Genomic DNA, 20,384 nt, shown 5'->3' with positions numbered 1-20,384 from the left:
TTTGCATGAACCGATTGAATATATTCTACATCACAGTAAATGTTATCATCCTTCTGTAGCTTCAGAATCGTTGGTTATAACCAACCTCACTTGTTCCTTCTTTCCTCTGACATTTCTCAAAATCCCACGTTTTGCTACTGCCAAATTTTGTATGAGGGTAGTAAACTTTTGGTCTGTGAGCTCAAGGAAATTACCATGGTGGATTAGAAGGAGGCAGGAAATATGTTTACAGATATCACATGAAAAACAAACTACTCTTTAAAGCTCCTTTCTCCTGGGGTCCCCAACTAATGAATGCACGATTACAGCCAAATAAGCCCATGATTCAGAAACACTGAGAACTGTAGAGTTTCTGAGATGATATGGATATTACAGATTTTCAATTTATAAGCAGGGAGCTGGTGGCCAGAGAACTTAAGTGACACATTTAAAGTAGCCATGTGAATTAGTAGCACAGATTATACTAGAAACCTGGTATGCTGATTCTAGTTACACGAGCTTCTCACCATCTAATGCCAGTAAGCCTGTATGTTTCTTCTGAGTGAAGATGTAGTATGACAGGTTTTTACAGCCATATAACTCAGGCAGTCAGTGGATTAATTTATAGGATTCATCTGTTGCTACCCATTAGATTTAAAGTAAGCTCCTTAAGAACACGGGCTTATTTTGTTACTGGATGTCCCCATATTTAGAACAGCAACTGTGGCACTTGTGAAATGAATAAAGAGGAAGGAAGACATTTAGGCAAAGATTTGGTACATGAGCAAAGAGAAAAGAGGGATGTTAACGTTGCTTTAAAAGCCTAGACAGGCACTTCCCTCATGGTGCAAGGGTTAAGAATCCGCCTGCCAACACAGGGGACACGGGTTCGAGCCATGATCCGCGAAGATCCCACATGCCACAGAGCAACTAAGCTCATGCTTCACAACTACTGAGCCTGCACTCTAGACCTCACAAGCCACAACTACTGAAGCCCACGCTCCTAGAGCCTGTGCTCCGCGACAAGAGAAGCCACCGCAATGAGAAGCCCGCGCGCCGCAATGAAGAGTAGCCCCCGCTCGCCGCAACTAGAGAAAGCCCATGCACAGCAAGGAAGACCCAGTGTACCATAAATAAATTTAAAAAAAAAAAGCCTAGACAGGAGAAAAAGTTTTGTCAAGTTTTGTACACTCAGGTGCATTATTTGACTCACATATGCATGCTCCTAATTTTGTTTTATGACTGTCCTTCTCCTCCTAATGTCATAACAGAACAAATTAATTTAATGAGTATACCTGCCAAGCTCTGAGGAAAAAGTAAGAAATAAGACACAGTCCCTGCATTTGAGGGAAACTGGCTAGTATTTTAAAAATCAGTAGTTTCTCTGATCTGGCATTTCTGTAAATCTCCATTAGAGCAATTATTTACATTTATACTGGTGAATGTGGGAATATAAATCTTAATACACCCTTTTTGTGCATGTAGTCATCCTCAAATTAGTAAATAGGGTAAATAAAAGGTAGATACCGAATCACAATAACTAAGTTATATGCTGTCACATGTAGATTGGATCCACCATCTACAGAACTTCTGCCATTCTTCCATTTATATTTAGAAATGACCAACAGATATATTTTTAATAAAACATATCGATATTTTAAGTTGACTATTTAACTGATGTGTATGAGAGTGTGTGTGGGTTAGGGTACAGTGCAGTACTCTTTGGATGAAAGAGAGTCTGCAGTTCTTAAACTTGTATTTTTATAACATTTGAACTTTACAATGACAAGTCAAAAAAGTCAATTGTCTCCAAGAATCTCCTGGATACAATGAATGCCACTGCCTCCTTCATAAGCCCTAAAAGAAATGAGGTCTAAAATATTAAGAAGTATAACTGCCCCTCCTTTTGTTTTGTTTGTTTTTTTTGTTTTTTTGTTTTTTTTTGCAGTACGCGGGCCTCTCACTGCTGTGGCCTCTCCCGTTGCGGAGCACAGGCTCCGGACGCGCAGGCTCAGCGGCCATGGCTCACGGGCCTAGCCGCTCCACGGCATGTGGGATCTTCCCAGACCAGGGCACGAACCCGCATCCCCTGCATCGGCAGGCGGACTCTCAACCACTGCGCCACCAAGGAAGCCCCTGCCACTCCTTCTGGAACCTACCACAGAAGTAGCTTTGACACAGAGCAAATAGGAATGCTAGTTCTTTTGATGATAAGAAGTTGATCTCATATGAGTTGAAAGGCAGAAAATAAAGATAATCTAGGGTAATTATGAAAGGAGAAAGTACACTTTCCTTCTTTGGAATATGTATAATATCACAGTACACTCAAATAAACGCACCCTACAGGTTCAAATATGAAAGAGGCTTTGTTTTCAAGTGACCAAAACGCTGATGTTGACTTCTCCCCAGTTAGTCAGCCACATCAAAAAAATTTTGTGTGTGTGTTCTCCAGTTCACTTGAAAGGTCATATTAACCCAAAACATTTGATCCTGTTGCCAAATCCAGTGTTAAATTCTCAGCCCTATCTTACCCAGCGCTTGATACAAGTATTCACACCTTCCATCTTGAAACATTTTCCTTTATAAGACTTCTCATAAGTCATGCTTCCTTAGCCTTTTGCTGGTCACTCCTCTTTGACTCTAAAGTTGGAGGGTCCCAGGCCTCAGTCCTCAGAACATTTTTCTTCTTTCCTTATGCTCATTCCCTACATGTTTTCATTCAGTCTCCATCTTTAAATACCCTCCAAAAACCAGCCATCACCACTTGGAAAGCTAAAAGGCATCCCAAGCTTGGCATGTCCCAGACTGGACTCTTAATTTCCCCTGAAGTCCCCCATGAGCATTTCTATCCATCATACTCAACTTGTCAGTAAATGGCGACTCTTTTCTTCCAGTTGCTTGGGTCAAAAACTTTACAACCTTTGATTCCTTTCTTGAATACCCCACACCCCATCCATCAGCAAATCCTATGGCTTTTCCTTTGAGATATATTCAGAATCCTTTCTTATTGCCTCCACTCCTACCATCCTTCTCCAATCTCTTCATCTCTCACTTGGATTGCTGTGAAAGCCAACACACTTGTCTGCCTATTTCCATCCCTGTCTATCCACAGTTTATTCTCAACACAGCCACCACAGTGAGTCTCTTAAAATCTTATATCACATCACTTCTCTGCTCAAACACTCCACAGGCTTCCCATTTCACTCAAAAGTAGAATCTGAAGTCCTTTCTATGGCCCATGGCTGCGTGAGACTCTGCATTATCTGCCTCTCTGCAGCCCTAACAATCTGCCTGACATCATCTACTATCACATCTCTTCCCTATTCAGTCCCAGCCACAGGAGCTTCCTTGCTGTTGCTGGTCTACATCCAACACAGTCCTGCCTCAGACCCTTCCCTCTGCCTGGAATGCTCTTCCCCGGATAGCCACACTGGCTGGCTCCCTTGCTTTCTTTAGATCCTGGCACAGATGTCTTTCCCTGACTACTCTTTCTAAAAGAAACTGTCTTCCTTGCCTATCATTCTCCTTGCTTTTACTCTGCTTCTCAGTTTTTCTTCATTCTTATCCCTGACATGTATTTCTTTGTGTATTACCTAATTTTCCCGCTAGGAGATAAGCTTCTTGAGGCAGGGACTTTGTTTGGATTACTGACATATTTCTAGCACCTAGACCAGTGCTAAGCACACAGTAGGTCCTCAACAAATACTTACTAAGTGAACAAATAAATCCTGCATATCTAAGCAAAAGCCATCAAAATTTTCTTTGCATAAAGTCGGGGGAAACTGGCATAATGTAAAACTCACTGATACTATAGTCGGAAGACACAGATTTGAGTTCTGTTTTTGCTGCTTCTAAGTGGTGTGACAACTCTACAAGTATTCCCACCATCCTGTCTCTCTCACACTAAGGGTCATCTGTGCAACAATGTCCTTGTTTGGTGTATAGCTTGTGACATGCATGACACTTTTCACATTATGATGAGGTACCTTGTCATTGATGTTTATTCATATTTCTTATATCTGGGGACCATAAATTGTCCATCCTTCTGTCTACACACACATTCGTTGAACTTGGGCCAATTACTTAACACTGAGTCTAAGTTTCTTTACCCATGGAAACTGGGTTGAGGAGGGAAATGTGAGGAGACCCTGTGAACTTTAAAACATATACCAGTAGCTTGAGTGTACCTCAAAAGCCTGAAATGAGTCGTATTACAATATCATGTTACAAAAAAAGATTTCATCTCACACTTTCACATAATCGGTAGTTATACATCCCTGATGTGCACATCAAGGTGCAGACAACATATTAGAAATATCAAGGGGAGAGTATCTACTATATGTGTGACCCCAAACCATTCCCTTATTCCTGGACACACAAGAATACAACATGTCCCAGCCTCTTATGATTAATGGGGCCTCAAACTGAGTTCTGGTCAACTAACTGTAGGAGGAAGTGAAATACACCTCCCGGGGCTGGCCCCATAGCCTCTTGCATGATCCTCTATTCTTTTGTTTGCACTTTATCTGCCAGCTGGTTAGAGAGGACCCAGTTGGGGACTTCAAGCTTGGCTTTAGGGCATGGAGATCTACCAGGGAGAAGAAGCCTGGTTCCATGAGCCACTATGTGGAGGAGAGTTGTCCAGGAAATCTGCGATCCAGGAACATATGTGTTGGAAATCATATAAGTGAGAAACAGACTTTTATTGTGCTAAGCTTCTGAGACCCAGGGTATATTTGTTAATACAGCAGCCAGTAAGCCATGGTCATTCACACCTCATGGTGTGGATTTGTTTTTTGTTTGCTGTGTCATATACACTGTTTTTTCTTTTTTTTTAAGTATTTTTTTATAGTTGTGTTCTGAAAAATTTATTAATTTTTTATTTTATTTATTTTTGGCTGTGTTGGGTCTTTGCTGCTGCACGTGGGCTTTCTTTAGTTGCAGAGAGTGGGGACTACTCTTTGTTGCGGTGTGCAGGCTTCTCATTGCAGTGGCTTTTCATTGCGGAGCACAGGTTCTAGGTGTGCAGGCTTCAGTAGTTGTGGCTCGTGGGCTCTAGAGCGCAGGCTCAGTAGTTGTGGCGCACGGGCTTAGTTGTTCTGCAGCATGTGGGATCTTCCCGGACCAGGGCTCGAACCCATGTCCCTTGCATTGGCAGGTGGATTCTTAACCACTGTGCCACCAGTGAAGTCCCATATATACTGTTTTCTGCTGATATCAAGTGGAATGTTGGATTACATGATATTGATTGTGGAATATCCACTTTGATTTTCACCTAATCTCTGGATAACACTATTTTCAAATAACCAGTGCTTTTCTCTCTCTCAGAAATATTCTTGTAACAGATCCTTATTATTGGTGAGTATTGACTCTCTCTTATTTTAGATAAAATCTCTTTTGATGACCTCTTAAGTCTTTTGTTGTGGTGATGGTTCTAAGTGCTTCTTTAAAAGTATCTTTTATAACTTTAACTAACTAGCTGCTTACATATTTCTCCAAACAAGTAGTGACATGAAATAAACACCAAAATATTTGGGGTAAAGGGGCATGATATTTGCAACTTAGTCTTAGATGGTTCAGAAACGCACATTCACCGATGCACACACATACACAAAGCAAATGGGGAAGAATGTTAATAGCAATGTGGGTCAGTGGTATTCAAAGTTCTGTATTCTACACTTGGAATTTTTATGTGAATTTGAAACTACTTCTAAACCAAACAAATTTTTTTTAGAAAAAAATGTTAGCATTATTAAAAATGTCAATACTTCTTATAGCTTTGCTTTTAACATTTTCTCTGTGCAGTTTAAAACTCATTATACAATATTTTTAATAACATGCTTTTTGAACTTTTGAAACAGGACTTCTCTACATAGACATAATTCTCTGTGTCCATTATTTTTATGCTTTGCCCTCAAACAAAGTTCTGATATAGTCTATGCTGCTTCTCAAATACTCTGAATTCTATTTGAATGTAAAACAAAGAGAAGATGTGCATTACTGATACTATTTATTATTATATTGTCAGCATGAGAAGGGAATATTCTGATCTAGTGAAAACTTTTGGTATCATGTTTTCTAGAAATAAGAAGAAAAATTTTCAAATATTAATCAACTGTAATTTATGGGAGGTTCACAAATTAAGTAGGGAACTTTGTTGCATTTTAATATAAATAATAGTACAATACATGACAAGGATTGATTAGTAGTCACGCTGGAGTTGCTTTATTCCAGACATCAAATAACAGCCTCCTTGGGTAGAAAGTATAATGATTCCCGATTCCATACTAGACTGAGCATCAGCCAAATTATTTATAAATAAACTAATATGTTTCTTGAACCACTGAAACAGGAGAAATATTAGCCAACCTAATCAAGAAAATAGCACCTATAAGACTTGAGAATAATAGAGATATTCTTAGGTCAAGGGGAAAATGGAAGAAAAAAATTAGAGGATACTTGATTCAATTCTATTTAAATACATTTGGAAACATGAATAAAAGAGACAATTTTGTAGGCTATAATATAAATTATAAAAACCAAGTCCAGCCAAGACAGAAACTCTAAGAAGATGAGTTACTATGGAAGAAATTGAGAAAGTTGTAAAAGGTTATCCCTCCCCTTACCAAACCAAACCCACTAGAACTAGATAATTTCCAAGGTGTATTATATCATAACCTCAAGAAATAGATAACTTCAATGTTACTTAAATCATTTAGAGCAGAGAGACAAGGAAAGCTACTGATTGCTTTTATGACACCAGCATAACTTTGAGCAAATCAGAACAAAACAAGATCCAAAAAAGAAAACTTGGGACCAAACTCATTTATTGATGTTGATGCAAAACTATATATAAACAAATAGAAACTAGGGACACCTTATAAGCATAATATAGTTTATTCCAGGAATGAAAGGATAGTTCAATAATAATAAAACTCTTAATGTGATTTATCACAGTGATAAATCAAAGGAGAAAATAATGATCATCTCCATAGATGCCTTTTTAGCTTTTGATAAAATTCATTACCCATTTTTGATAAAGATTCTTAATAAAATAGGAATTGAAGGGTACTTCCTTAACATGATAAATAAAAGTCAGTACTGTGTTTGTATAAAATGAGACAGTTTTCATTTAAGCCAGGAATAAGATAGGAATTTCTGTAATCCCCACTATTAATCAACAATGTTCAAGATATAACAGTCAAATGTATTAAATAAGACAAATCAGAGGTATGCAAATAGGAAGGGAGAAGGCAAAGTGACTGTAATTTGTAGGTGGTAAGATTATATGCCCCCATATCCTATGAAACGAACTGAATAAAATATAAGAAACATTAAGATAACCCAGTAAAGTAGCTGGTGATAAAATTAATATTCAAGAATAAAACTCCATGAGGATAAGGAGATAAGTGACAAATACACAAGGGACATATTTATGTCGGCATTTATTGTTTTGTCACCCTCCGAAGGAATGTCAACTCCATGGGAAAAAGCATGTGCTTTATTTTGTTTATTGCTTTACCTCCAGTGCCAAAAAAATGCCTAGTACATAGTAGGCACTCAAGAAATGTTTGTTGAGGACCTCCCTGGTGACTCAGTGGTTAAGAATCAGCCTGCCAGTACAGGGGACATGGGTCTGAGCCCTGGTACAGGAAGATTCCACATGCTGTGGAGCAACTAAGTCCCTGTGCTACAACTACTGAGCCTGCACTCTAGAGCCCACAAGCTGCAACTACTGAGCCCATGTGCCACAACTACTGGAGCCCACACGCCTAGAGCCCATGCTCTGCAACAAGAGAAGCCACCGCAATGAGAAGCCTGCGCACCACAACAAAGAGTAGCCCCCGCTCTCTGTAACTAGAGAAAAGTCCACAGGCAGCAAAAAAGACCCAGTGCAGCAGCCCCCCACAAAATTAATTAATAAAAAATTAAAAAAAGAAATATTTGTTGAAATAAGGAATGAATCTATAATACAGATTTACTCTCTTGTGCAGATACATCACTTTTTAATAATAGATAAAAAATGAAAGCAACTAAAATATCCATTAGCAACTAAAATATCCAAAGCAACTAAAATATCCATGATTAAATAAGCTATTAAAAATAATGAGGTATATTTCTGAACTAATATATAAAGCCCTCTAAGATAAACTGTTAAGTTAAAAAAAGCAAGGCACTGGGCCATAATACAAGTCTCGACACATTTAAAAGGACTGAAATCACACAAAATATGTTCTCATCCAAGGAAAAATTATTAGAAATCAACAGAAAAGTACTGGAAAATCCCACATGTTTGAAAAATAAACAACTCATTTCTAAGTAACCTATGGGTTAAAAAAGAAATCACAACAGAAATAAGAAGATATCTTGAGCTCAATAAAAAAGAAAACACACAATATAAAAATTTATGGAATTCAGCTAATGAATTGCTTACAGTGAAATTTATAGCTTTAAATGCTTTTATTAGAGAGAACTAGAGTCATTACTCTAAGCTTTCACCTCAGGATGACAGAAAAGGCAATGTAGATCAAACACAAAATAAGGAGAGGAGAGGAAATTACAAAGATCAAAGTAGAAATAATTGAAATAGAAAACAGAAAAACAATGAAGCCAAAAGTTGGTTCTTAAAAAGGAATTTTATAAAATTTTGTTAAAAACCTTATTCTAACAAATTTGACAATTCAGATGAATTGTAAAAATTCCTAGATATACATAAAATACCAAAACTGATTCAAGAAGAAACAGAAAATTAGAATAGACCTAAATCAAGGAAATAAATTTAATTAGTAATTAAAAATCATTCTATGAGTAAAAACCCAGCCTAGATGTCTTCATTGGTGAATTCTATCAAAACTTTTAAGAGGGAAATAATATCAATCTTACACAAACTCAGAAAATAGAGTGCGAGGGAGAGGCCAATATTATCCTGACAAAAAAGCCAGACAGACTACACGAAAAGAAAATTATAGAACACCTCTGCCAACAGGTTCAAAAGTCTTAACAAAATATAAGCAAAGAGAATCTAGCAACATACAAAAAGAATTATACACCATGACCAAGTGGGGTTACCCCAGGAATGCAAAAGTAGTTTAATATTTAAAAATCATATAAAGCACTATATTAATGAAGGACAACACTACATGATCATCTCAATAGTTGCAGAAAAAAATTTGATGAAAGCCAAGACATATTGATTATTAAGATTCTCAACAATTTAAGAGTAGAAGGTTGGAATTTTCTCAACCTGATAAAAAGCATATGTTGGGCTGCACCCCACAGCCTACAAGGCCAGTGCTTGTCCAGCTTTATGACCTAAGAAACAGACTGGAGTCAGAAACAGAGACATCAATGGTTTAACGGACTGGGGAGCATACCCATCTGAAGCAAGGTTCTGGAGTGACACCCCACCGTGTGCGGCGGGTGGTAGGCAAGATGCAGTGGGGTCTTTGCTTGGAGGGGGGTGGGGGGAAGGGGAGATTACCAGTTATAGGGGAATTGATGTCAGGTGGGCTCATTAGTTACCAGGGAAACCAGCAGAGGTGCACGCCCCTCACCATCACTTTGATAACAACAGTCACCAGCTGGGGCCTGGGGCAAGTACATGGGAAGGTCAGTCATGTGTGTAGGGTTTAGGTGAAGCAGGCACTGGTCGGGCAGGGGATGTCCAGAGAGCCAAAGACCAGACATCTTGAGTGGCCTGAACATACACTCCACCCCTACATACCCGGCACGACCCTTACAATCTCGGTCTGCCCTTCCTCTGAGATATCCCTGGGGTCACATATGTAGGGGGCACTGCAACCAGATACCACAAATACAATACAGACAACAGCAGCCAGAGAGGATCAAGAGTAAGCCACCTAGTATGCTCAGAACAGTCATTTGCCAGGATGTGGGCAAATTTTGGAGCCAAGCGCTTAATGGGTCAATGTAAAGGGAGTCAATAGCAGCAGTGCCCTGTCCAGTTATCAGGAAGGTAAGACCATCCCTGGTTTTCACAAACCCAGAGCCACCCCCCACAGGGAGGGGTAGGCTCGGCTTTAAAACGAACATTCTGGCGGCCTAGCCAGGAGTCAGCAGTCACAGTAGAGGTGTGCCATCCCATGTTATGTTGGGTGCCTTTAGGGGTGGACCCATTAGGTCTTTCCAAACCAAAGACAGTTAATCCCGCTAGTTGGGCTTGGGTGTCCAGAAGCCAGCCTATTCTATTCCACACAACATAGCCCAGTGGTGCTCATGGGCAGCCAGTCGTACAGGAATGTTTACTGTCAGGGGTCCTTCTGATGTATGGGCATGTGGGACAGGAAGATGGTGAGTCTTTTCCTCCATTGCCATAGTCAGAATAGCCAGGTCAATTTTTCATGAAAGTCTAGAGGAGTACAACAATGGTATCTCACTGTAGACCCAGCAATTAACAGACTCATTTTCACAGTGAGGCTAGTGTTGTTACTTAGTCCTTGAATAAATTTCCTTTGCTCAGGCTAGGGATGAAATGTAAGACATCTAATAAGCACAACACAGAGCAGATCACAACCATTAATCAAAATACAAGCAGAAACCGCCTCTGAGGTAATACCACACCCGCCTGTGGTTTTGGCCTGGTCTGCAATACAGTTCAAAAAACTCAAGTTTTCAGTAATACCACGTATACAATGGCCACCTAGTTTTACCTTGGATATATGAACAACAGCTAGTTCATTTTGACTTTCAAATGCATTCCCTTCCTCAATGGCCAAAGCAGCTGTACAATGCCTATCTGAAAGACCACAAAACAGGCTACTCTGGTCGGTAAAATTCAAGTTAAACCATGTATAAGCCTTCGGGCTTCCCCATACTTCAATGTGTGCAGATTTTCCCATCATTTCCCCTTTCGATTGCAAATCTTTCAATAGAAAGTACTGATGAGCAAAATATCCTCCCCTCGATGCTGGGTGCTGGCTCCTACCCCAGGTGCAGATCATGTTCCTCGGTGCCAGGCCTCCTTTATATTCGCCTAGTCATTCGAGTTGGGGGAGCACTAATCAGATCACGTGAAAAGGCTCAGAGGGCTGTTGATGGGGAAACACTTAATAGGCTATACATTTTATCGCTTATACCCAACTGTCACACAAGCACTGAACATGTGCTTTTAGCAACAGACTTAAAGCAAGCAGTGTCACACTTCATGAGTGGTTATACTCTGAGACAATTTCACTAGATACTTTTCTTTCCATCCAGAACATCAGGGCAAAAGTATGGCTAGCACAATAACATTCATAAATACAGTCCTCAGTCAAAAGAACTAGAATTTAATATCCATTGAAACATAATATTGTTCTCTCTAAAATTAACCTCATATCCACCAAACACAGCCAAATCAAGACTAATTTGTCTGCAAAACAAGTTTGGTCAATCGACTTTATAGGCTCCTCCAAACTGGCTGAGGGGGGCTCAGGAGCTCAGATTGAATTCCCAAAAGGTCACTCAAGGCCAGGAAAGCCATGCCAAAGCCCTGCTATCAGGCTCTGCCTTGGTGGATTTTTCTCTTCTAGAAGTCCCCAGAATATTGAGATTCCTGCACATGTCAGGAGACAGTCTTTTCCATTTTCCTTGTAAGGCTGCTCAGAACCCAGGAGTCTCTAATTTCTGGAGGGACCAGGCAGAGAGAAAAGGAAAATGCTTCAATTCTACCCACAGGTGTAGTTTACCAAATTGCTATAAATCATAACCAACTTGAGGGGAAGGGCTTCCCTATATCTGGAAAACACAGATCAAAACCAGAAACATTCCAGACAAAACCCATAAAAATTATAACCATATTCAGCAGTTCACTCAGTAACCAATCCTTTTTTTTTTTAACTTTTCATGAAGCCATCAGGTCTTCCATTAGGATTCTTTAAATTCTTACCCAGTTCAGATTATACCCAGTATAATCTGAAATTTACCACGGACCTGTTATTGTCAAAAGGTCCTTCCTATGAATCCTCTTGAAGATGAGGCATTTTTGCAAAACCATCAGAGTAAAACAATAACTGTCTATAAAAGACAAAAGACTTAAAAAGACACCTGATTAAGCACCTGATTACAATGTACTCAATAAAGAAACTTGTTTACAATAACTAGAATTGTGACTGATTATACTCTTAACCCGTAAAAACCTTAATCTCTGGCAAAAACCAAGAAGCAAGTAACTGTGCATTTCTGATTGGAAAACTTCATGCATTTGTCTTCCTCTCCTAAGCAGGTAAAGGTAGGTAAACTGAGACCTGCTCAGCAATTAATGTTCCGATATTTTATCCTATTTGAAATGACCCTTGAATTCTCTTCCTTCAACTTTAGTTTCAAGTTACCAGAATCTGGAGAGACTATTTTAGATAGATATTCGCAAAACATAATTATTTCTATAGAGTTTAACTAAAAGCTCTTTTTTCTCCTTTACTCTTAGAGATCACAGAAGATTAAAGTTCCAGAGAGGCCAGGTGGATCATTTGCATCTCAAAGGCACCAGAGAAATACAAAAGAGAAATTCCTTCTAGAAAGCTAGCTTAACCAATTACAAAAGGTTCACTTTGATACAACAGCAGAGGCATTAGAGGCCACTGTTCTCTAATCTCTTGGCAGCCCCAGATTCATCAAGGACAGCCACCATAAGACTCCATATACTAGTAGATAGCCACCCCAGGATTTCCCCAAGTTTCGGGCTCACCCCTGGAACTCTGGGGCCCCGCATGTTAGTGGACGGCCACCTCAGGACTACTCCCGCAACTTTCCATCCCCCACTCTGTATTTCCCTACGTCTCGGCGCTCCCGGGGGGTTTCCTCAGTCTCCAGGCTGGCTCCGCCAATTGTTGGGCTGTACCCTGCAAGCCTACAAGGCCTGTGCTTTCCCAGCTTTAAGACTGAAGAAAGAGCCCGGAGTCTGCAACAGAGACATCAATGGTTTAACGGATGGGGGAACTTACATTCTGAAGCAGAGTCCTGAAGCAACACCTCACGGTCTTCTTCACTCACAGGGTCGGGCGGAAGGGGAGGTTACCAGTTATAGGGGAATTGATGTCAGGTGAGCTCATTAGTTACCAGGGAAACCAGCAGAGGGGCACGCCCCTCACCACCTCTTTGATAAGAACAATCACCAGCTGGCGCCTGGGGCAAGTAGATGGGAAGGTCAGTCATGTGTGTAGGGTTTAGGTGAAGCAGGCACTGGTCGGGCAGGGGATGTCCAGAGAGCAAGAGAACAGCCATTTGAGTGGCCTGATCATACAGCATATAAAAATTACATCAAAAAAAGCATACTTAATGGTTAAAGGCTAATACGTTGCCACTAAAATTGGCAATAAGGCAAGGGTGTCCCCTCATAATTATTTCTATTTGACATCATACTGGAGGTTCCAGCTAGTGTAATAAAGCACAGAAAAGGAATCAAAGACATACAGCTTGGGGCTTCCCTGGTGGCGCAGTGGTTGAGAGTCCGCCTGCCGATGCAGGGGATATAAGTTCGTGCCCTGGTCCGGGAAGATCCCACATGCTTCGGAGCGGCTGGGCCCGTGAGCCATGGCCGTCCGGAGCCTGTGCTCCGCAGCGGGAGAGGCCACAACAGCGAGAGGCCCGTGTACCGCAAAAAAAAAAAAAAAAAAAAAGACATGCAGCTTGGAAAGAAAGAAATAAAGCTTTACTACTAGATGACATAATAGTCTATGTAGAAAATCTGATGGAATTTACAAAATAAGAAAAAAACCCCAGAACTGAGTGTAACAGGGTTACAGTGTACAAGATCAAAACCAAAAATCATATGTATTTCTATATATTAGCAATAAACAATCTGAAAATGGACAATGTTCCATTCACATTCACAATAATATCAAGAAGAATAAAATCGCTAGAAATAAGTTTAACAGAAGTACAAGATCTCTACATTAAGAACTACAAACCATTGCTGAGAGAAATTAGAGATTCAAAATATATTTGCAAATTATTTATCTTCTAAGAGACTTGTAATCAGAATGTAAAAAGGACTTTTACAACTTAATAAGAAGACAACAAACAGCTTAATAAATATATAAATGGGCAAAATATTGAGTAGGCATGTCACCAAAGAAGAGATATACCATATTTATGAATGGAGAGATTTAAGTTGGCAATTCTCCAAAAATTGTTCTATAGACTGAATGCAACATCAGAATCTCAGCAGGCCTTTTACTTAAAAATATAATTAAAAAGTTGATCCTAAAGTTTATATGGAAATGCAAAGGACCTAGAATAACCAAAATAATTTTGAAAAAGGAGACAAAAGTTGGAGGATTCATACTACTTGATTTCAAGACTTAATATAAAGCTAATTTAGAGAGTGTGGTATGACAATGAGGATAGACATATAGGTCAATGGGAGAGAACAGAGTCTAGACATAAACCTTCACATTTATGTAAATTCAGTTTTGACAAAAGTGCCAAGGCAATCCAAGCGGAAAGGATTTTTTTTTTAAACAAATAGTGCTAGAAAAATTGGATGTCCAAATGCAACCAAATGCACTTAGATCCTTACCTTACACTATGCTCAAAAGTGATCTTGAAATAGTTTATAGGTCTAAATATCGGAGATAAAACTAAAGAACTTCTAGAAGAAAGCAGGAAAAACTTTGTCATCTTGGATTAGGGAGAGACTTCTTAGATCTAACACAAAAGAATGATTCATATAAGAAAATACTGATAAATTAGACTTCATCAAAATTAAAAACTTATGTGCTTCAAAAGGAAGTATTAAGAAAATGAAAAGACAAGCCACAGACTGGGAGAAAATAATTGCAAATCATTTATCTTTTAAAAGACTTGTAATCAGAATGTAAAAAGGACTTTTACAATTTAATAGGAAGATGACAAACAGCTTAATAAATATACAAATGGGCAAAATATTGAGTAGGCATGTCACCAAAGAAGATAATTAATGCTAATAAACATATGAATACATGCCATGGTAAACACATGAAAAAATTAGAGAAATGTAAATTAAAACCACAAAAAGGCATCATTATACAGGCACTAAAATGGCTATAATCAAAATGACTAGCTATACCAAGTATGGGCAACAATGGGCAGAAACTGGAAACCTCACACATTGCTAGTGGGAATGTAAAATGGTATAGCCATTTTGGAAAACATTCTAGCTACTTCTGAACAATTTAAATACGCACTTATCATATAACCCAACTGTACCACTCCACTCCTACCACTCTACTCCTATCTACTCAAGAAAAGTGAAAATGTATGCACATACAAACACTTATATCCAAATGTTCACAGCAATGTTATTTACAAATGCCAAAACCTGGAAACAACTCACATGTCCATGCACTGGTAAACGGATTAAAAAAAAATGTGGTACCCATACAATGGAATACTACTCAGCAATAAAACAAAACAAACTACTCATACATGCACCTACATGGGTAGATCTCAACAGAATTATGTTAAGTAAAAGACTACATACTGTATGATTGCATTTACAAAAATTTCTAGAAAGGCAAAATTATCCAGAAAGCGTATTAGTGATTATCTGAGGGCTAAAGGAATTGGGATGATGGATGTTCTAAGGATTATGGTGATTGCTGCATAACTATATCATTTTAGCAAAACTTATTGAAGTATATAATTATAATTGGTGAATTCTATGGTATGTAAATAATACCACAATGATGTTTCTTAAAGAATAAAACACACCCTAAAAACCAAGATATTCAGAGCAAGACGTGTATGTATAATATCATTCCATTTATGTTAAACATACTACATATATTCATATACATGCTAGTTAAGGCTACAAAATTTCTAGAAATGTGTGTATACAAACAATATGTTTGCCTCTAGGAAAAGGACTGGAATCCTGGGAAAGGAGAGATAATTACTTTTCATTGTATACCTTCTGACACTATTTGTTTGAAAAAATTAAACCACATAATCACTTTATAAATAAAAAAATCCTAGTAAATAATGTAAAACAACCATAATCCAGACACAAAGACCCAGGTGTATGAATTTGCTCTGGAAGATTTATGCTTATCTGAGTGAGGCCATAAGCACTTATGAGTAGCCTATAATAAGATAATCAAGGTGAATTTCATCACAAAAACATGGTGTTAGTTCCTATTAATTTCAGAGAGCTGACTACAAATTGTGGGAATCCGGGAAAACATAAGAGGATTTGACTAGAAATACTTTAAGCATTTCAGGGTATTACATTCTGCAATTCTACACTAGCCACAAAATACAAACAAATCCCTTGTCCCCAAACACAAACAAAATGCAACCAAAACTTTGAATACTCGATTTCTATATCTGTCTGCAAAAATACTGAATCACTATGCTGTACACCTGCAACTAACACAATATTGTAAATCAACTATACCTCAATACAAACAAACAAACAAATGAACAACAAAAAAAACTTTGAATACTTGGGGATTAAATGGGGGTGGGAGAGAGTGGAGGGAAAAGGAGCAAGAACAGGGTAGTCTAGCTGATAGCAGGCAAACAAATGTTTTCAGAAAAGGTACAAATGGAAATAATATAAATACATATTATATATATATATATATGGATAAATGATCTCAGAATACTTTTTTCTGCTACATCATGCCTTTAAAAAAGGTATTATATATAAAAAGTGCCCAAACTTGTTTCTATGAATCATACAGTGGATACTGCAAAGTGATTTTCAGTTATATCACTTAATATCAAGAACCTGTTCCAAAGATTTGATTTTCAATTGCACATTAAGAACATATGGCTATTTAATTAAGGATATTTGTTTTAATCTTAAGCAATGGGTGAAATTAAAATACACTGTCAATATTTAATTATCAAGATTCAAGTGTTATTTTGTAATAATGCTCGAAGGCCACATTTAAGACTTCTGCTATCATATTAATTTCTTTTTTTTAAGATGGGAACATAGCACATTGTATAGTGTTGCTCATAAATGCCTAGTATTTGGTGTCCATTTTCACACAAAAATCAATAATGTAAATGCTTCCTTGAAGGGAAAACACCTGCAGAGAGGGCCAAATAGATCATACAAGGTGCTTCTTTCAACTTTGACTGCTTTCACTTGCATTTCAAACTGACAGGGCTTTCACCCTGTTTTTAGTTCTTCGAAGAGACAATCACATATGTTGGCCACACGTGTGCTCTTCACGCACAAGTTCCTCACAGTACTGCTCCTTCTGAAGCATCCCTGCTGTAGCTTTGGTGCTAATCTACACTCAACAGACATTTAATGAACACCTATGCGGCGCATTATACTGACAACATTCCATCAGGTTAGGTAGTATTATCATCCCAATATAACAGACGAGACATCTGAAGCTTGTGGACTAAGTGTCTTAAGTCCCCAAATTGGAAAGCAGAAAACCAGGACTTAGCCTGAGCCCTTTCATTTATACCCTGTTTTCAAGTATCCTCTCTAGCTGTGACCCTTCCCTCCTTTCTCTCCCTAGTTTCACTGATAATCAAGAGCAGAGTAGCAAAGAAACGAAGGCGGTAGCCTCTGCTTAGCCCCATTCCCTTCCGCACAGAGCAGGTGGAAGGGAAGAAACACCTCCAGGGCTCAGAGCTCCTACCACAGTCCTCACCGCTCTCAGTTCTATACTTCACCTGGAACACCCAGCCCAGAACTTCAGCCCCAAGCCTGTTCCAGAGCTTTCTTCCCAGGGCACAGAAGGCACTATGGGTAATTATTATTATTATTATTATTTTAATATATATATATTTTAAACAAGTTTATTTTCTTTTTTTAAATTTATTTATTTATTTTTGGCTGTGTTGGGTCTTTATTTCTGTGCGAGGGCTTTCTTTAGTTGCGGCGAGTGGGGGCCACTCTTCATCGCAGTGCACGGGCCTCTCACTGTCGCAGCCTCTCTTGTTGTGGAGCACAAGCTCCAGACGCACAGGCTCAGTAGTTGTGGCTCATGGGCCTAGTTGTTCCGCGGCATGTGGGATCTTCCCAGACCAGGGCTTGAACCCGCATCCCCTGCATTGGCAGGCGGACTCTCAACCACTGCGCCACCAGGGAAGCCCTATGGGTAATGATCGATGGAGCATCCCTGTAGTAATAGAAGTGTCCTGAGCAACGCTATTTACAACTCTGAAATGATTTTTCTATGGGGACACAGTTCCCATTGGTCCTTATGGGGATTATCAAGACCGTACTTGAGCTTGGAAGGAGTTGAACCAGCTTCCACATGCTAGCCTGCAAACCTATGCACAGTTCAGAGTATCACTTCCTTGGGAAAAATCAGCTTTCTTAATTAAGTCAATGGAAACCAGTTTGAAGCCTCCACAACTGAAACATTAATGAACTTTTGGAATACAACCCACTCATACTCGGGAATTCAAACTTTACCCTCTCAGTTCACAGCCGTATATATATATGTGTGTGTATATATATATGTATTTTTTTTTCCCCTTTAGCCATGCCGCATGGCCTGCGGGATCTTAGTTCCCCAACCAGGGATTGAAACCACACCTTCAGCAGTGAAAGCTCGGAGTCCTAATCACTGGACCACTGGGGAATTCCCCACAACAATATATATTTGTAAGACTGAAAACACTATTTTTCTTGTGCTTAATATAATATAGGAAAAGATACATTCTCAAAATTAAAAAGCACAGCTTCCTGGACTCATGTTTGTCTTTCTTACTCTTTTACCTTCATTTTTTAAAGTATGATTTCACAGACTTGTGGTTGCCAAGGGGGAGGGGAGATGGGGATGGATTGGGACTTTGGGATTAGCAGACACAAACTACTATATATAGAATGGAAAAACAACAAGGTCCCACTGTATAGCACAGGGAACTATATTCAATATCCTGTGATAAACCATAATGGAAAAGAATGTGAAAAAGAATAAACACACACACACACACACACACACACATATCTGAATCACTTTGCTGTACAGCAGAAATCAACGCAACATTTGTAAATCAACTATACTCAATAAAGTTAAAAAAATAAAAATAAAAATTTAAAAAGTGCCATTTCATTCAACTCCAGAGAAACTTCCATTTTTTCGATATTATTATAAAGGTTCTACTACTTCACCTGCATACTGATTGCTGAGCCAGTGTTTATCTTACCTCCTCGATGGATAATCAAAGAAGTCTCGCTTCCAATGGGACAGTCCTTAAGTATATCCACTACTTCCGTATGGCTCAGGTTCTGTACATTCTGCTGGTTGATCTCAACAATGAGGTCGCCTTCACAGAGGCCAGGGCATCCCTGAATGTCAAGTATTTGTTTCACCCGCTGTCCTGTAGGACTGTCTGCAATGGTGAAGCCAAAGCCCTGGGCACCTTTCACAATGGTTAAGGTCATAAGTTCAGCTTGGGTGGCCCCAGATGAAGCCATAGATACATTGTCGTCATGGACAGGTGGTGGATACGTGCTATCTAGCTGACCGTCAGCTGGCATTGAGTGCAAAGTATGAGGCGGCCGATCTGTTATATCTGGAACCGACTGTGAGGTCCGAGAAATGTATTCCAAATATGTTTCATAGTTATGTCTTCCATTGACCATCACTGGAGGTGGCCTCTCCATTATTGCAAGGGGTGGCACCATGCTGTTAGCAGGATCTTCAGGATCAAAGGGCAAAGGGTAGCCACGACACAACACTAAGTTGACACTCTGACCAATAGGAACAGACTGGAAAAGTTTGACTACATCTGCATGAGTGTGTCCAAGGACACAAACTTCATTAATATAGACAATGACATCACCTGCAAGGGAAAAAAAGAAAGAGATTGACAACATGAGGTAAGTTCAATTAACGCTGACATAGAGAAATGGAATTATTTATGAGACTAGTGAAAGACGTGCTCTGTTTCTCGGTAAGCAGTGAGAAGATCAATTAGAATAGTATTTAAATTCCCTGTAGGTGACTCAAGGTTACAACAGGTCTGCCGACAAATATAGTGATTAAATGCTGAAAAAAAATGCTATTTGGTTATTCCTGAAGTTCAGAAACAACTCCATATTCATAAAGAAAAGTTTAGAAGAATTTGTACCTTGAAGAAGCACACATTCTATGCTTCTTTTTCATCTTCAGGGCAATTCAGTTAACAGAATTTTCAAATTATTGAGAAGTGGTGGTCATAAGTTTTGGATGAAGAACAAAGCCCAGTATATGGGTTTTTTGTTCTCACTTGTCTGAGTCAACAGTCTTTTTTTTCCTTTTTATGGAAGAGGAAAATATTTTGCCCATTTTATTTTATCTCTCTATAGCAAAGTGTAATTGCAAAGGTTCCATTGTATACACAAGTAAAGATCAAGAGGACAGATTTGGGGATCAGGGATCTGGGTCCATATCCTGGCTCTACTACTTAGCAGATCTGTGCGACTGGGCAAGTGACTTACCTGCTTTGAGCCACAGTTCCTC

The 20,384-nt window shown here is 39.1% G+C and overlaps 1 protein-coding gene across 1 annotated transcript in view; it reads right to left on the bottom strand.

Annotated features, from left to right (window-relative positions):
• MAGI2 (membrane associated guanylate kinase, WW and PDZ domain containing 2) overlaps positions 1-20,384 on the bottom strand; it is a 1,346,582-nt gene that overhangs the window by 213,817 nt on the left and 1,112,381 nt on the right. The window contains exon 10 of the mRNA XM_060107590.1: positions 19,087-19,725. Coding sequence (XP_059963573.1) covers positions 19,087-19,725 — 639 coding nt within the window. The remainder of the gene's footprint in view (positions 1-19,086; positions 19,726-20,384) is intronic.

This window comes from Mesoplodon densirostris, chromosome 9 (genome assembly GCF_025265405.1).
Source record: "Mesoplodon densirostris isolate mMesDen1 chromosome 9, mMesDen1 primary haplotype, whole genome shotgun sequence".
In the NCBI taxonomy this organism is placed as follows: Eukaryota; Metazoa; Chordata; class Mammalia; order Artiodactyla; family Ziphiidae; genus Mesoplodon; species Mesoplodon densirostris.
Note: the sequence above shows the minus strand (reverse complement) of the source record. Positions and strands in the feature narration are given on the sequence as shown.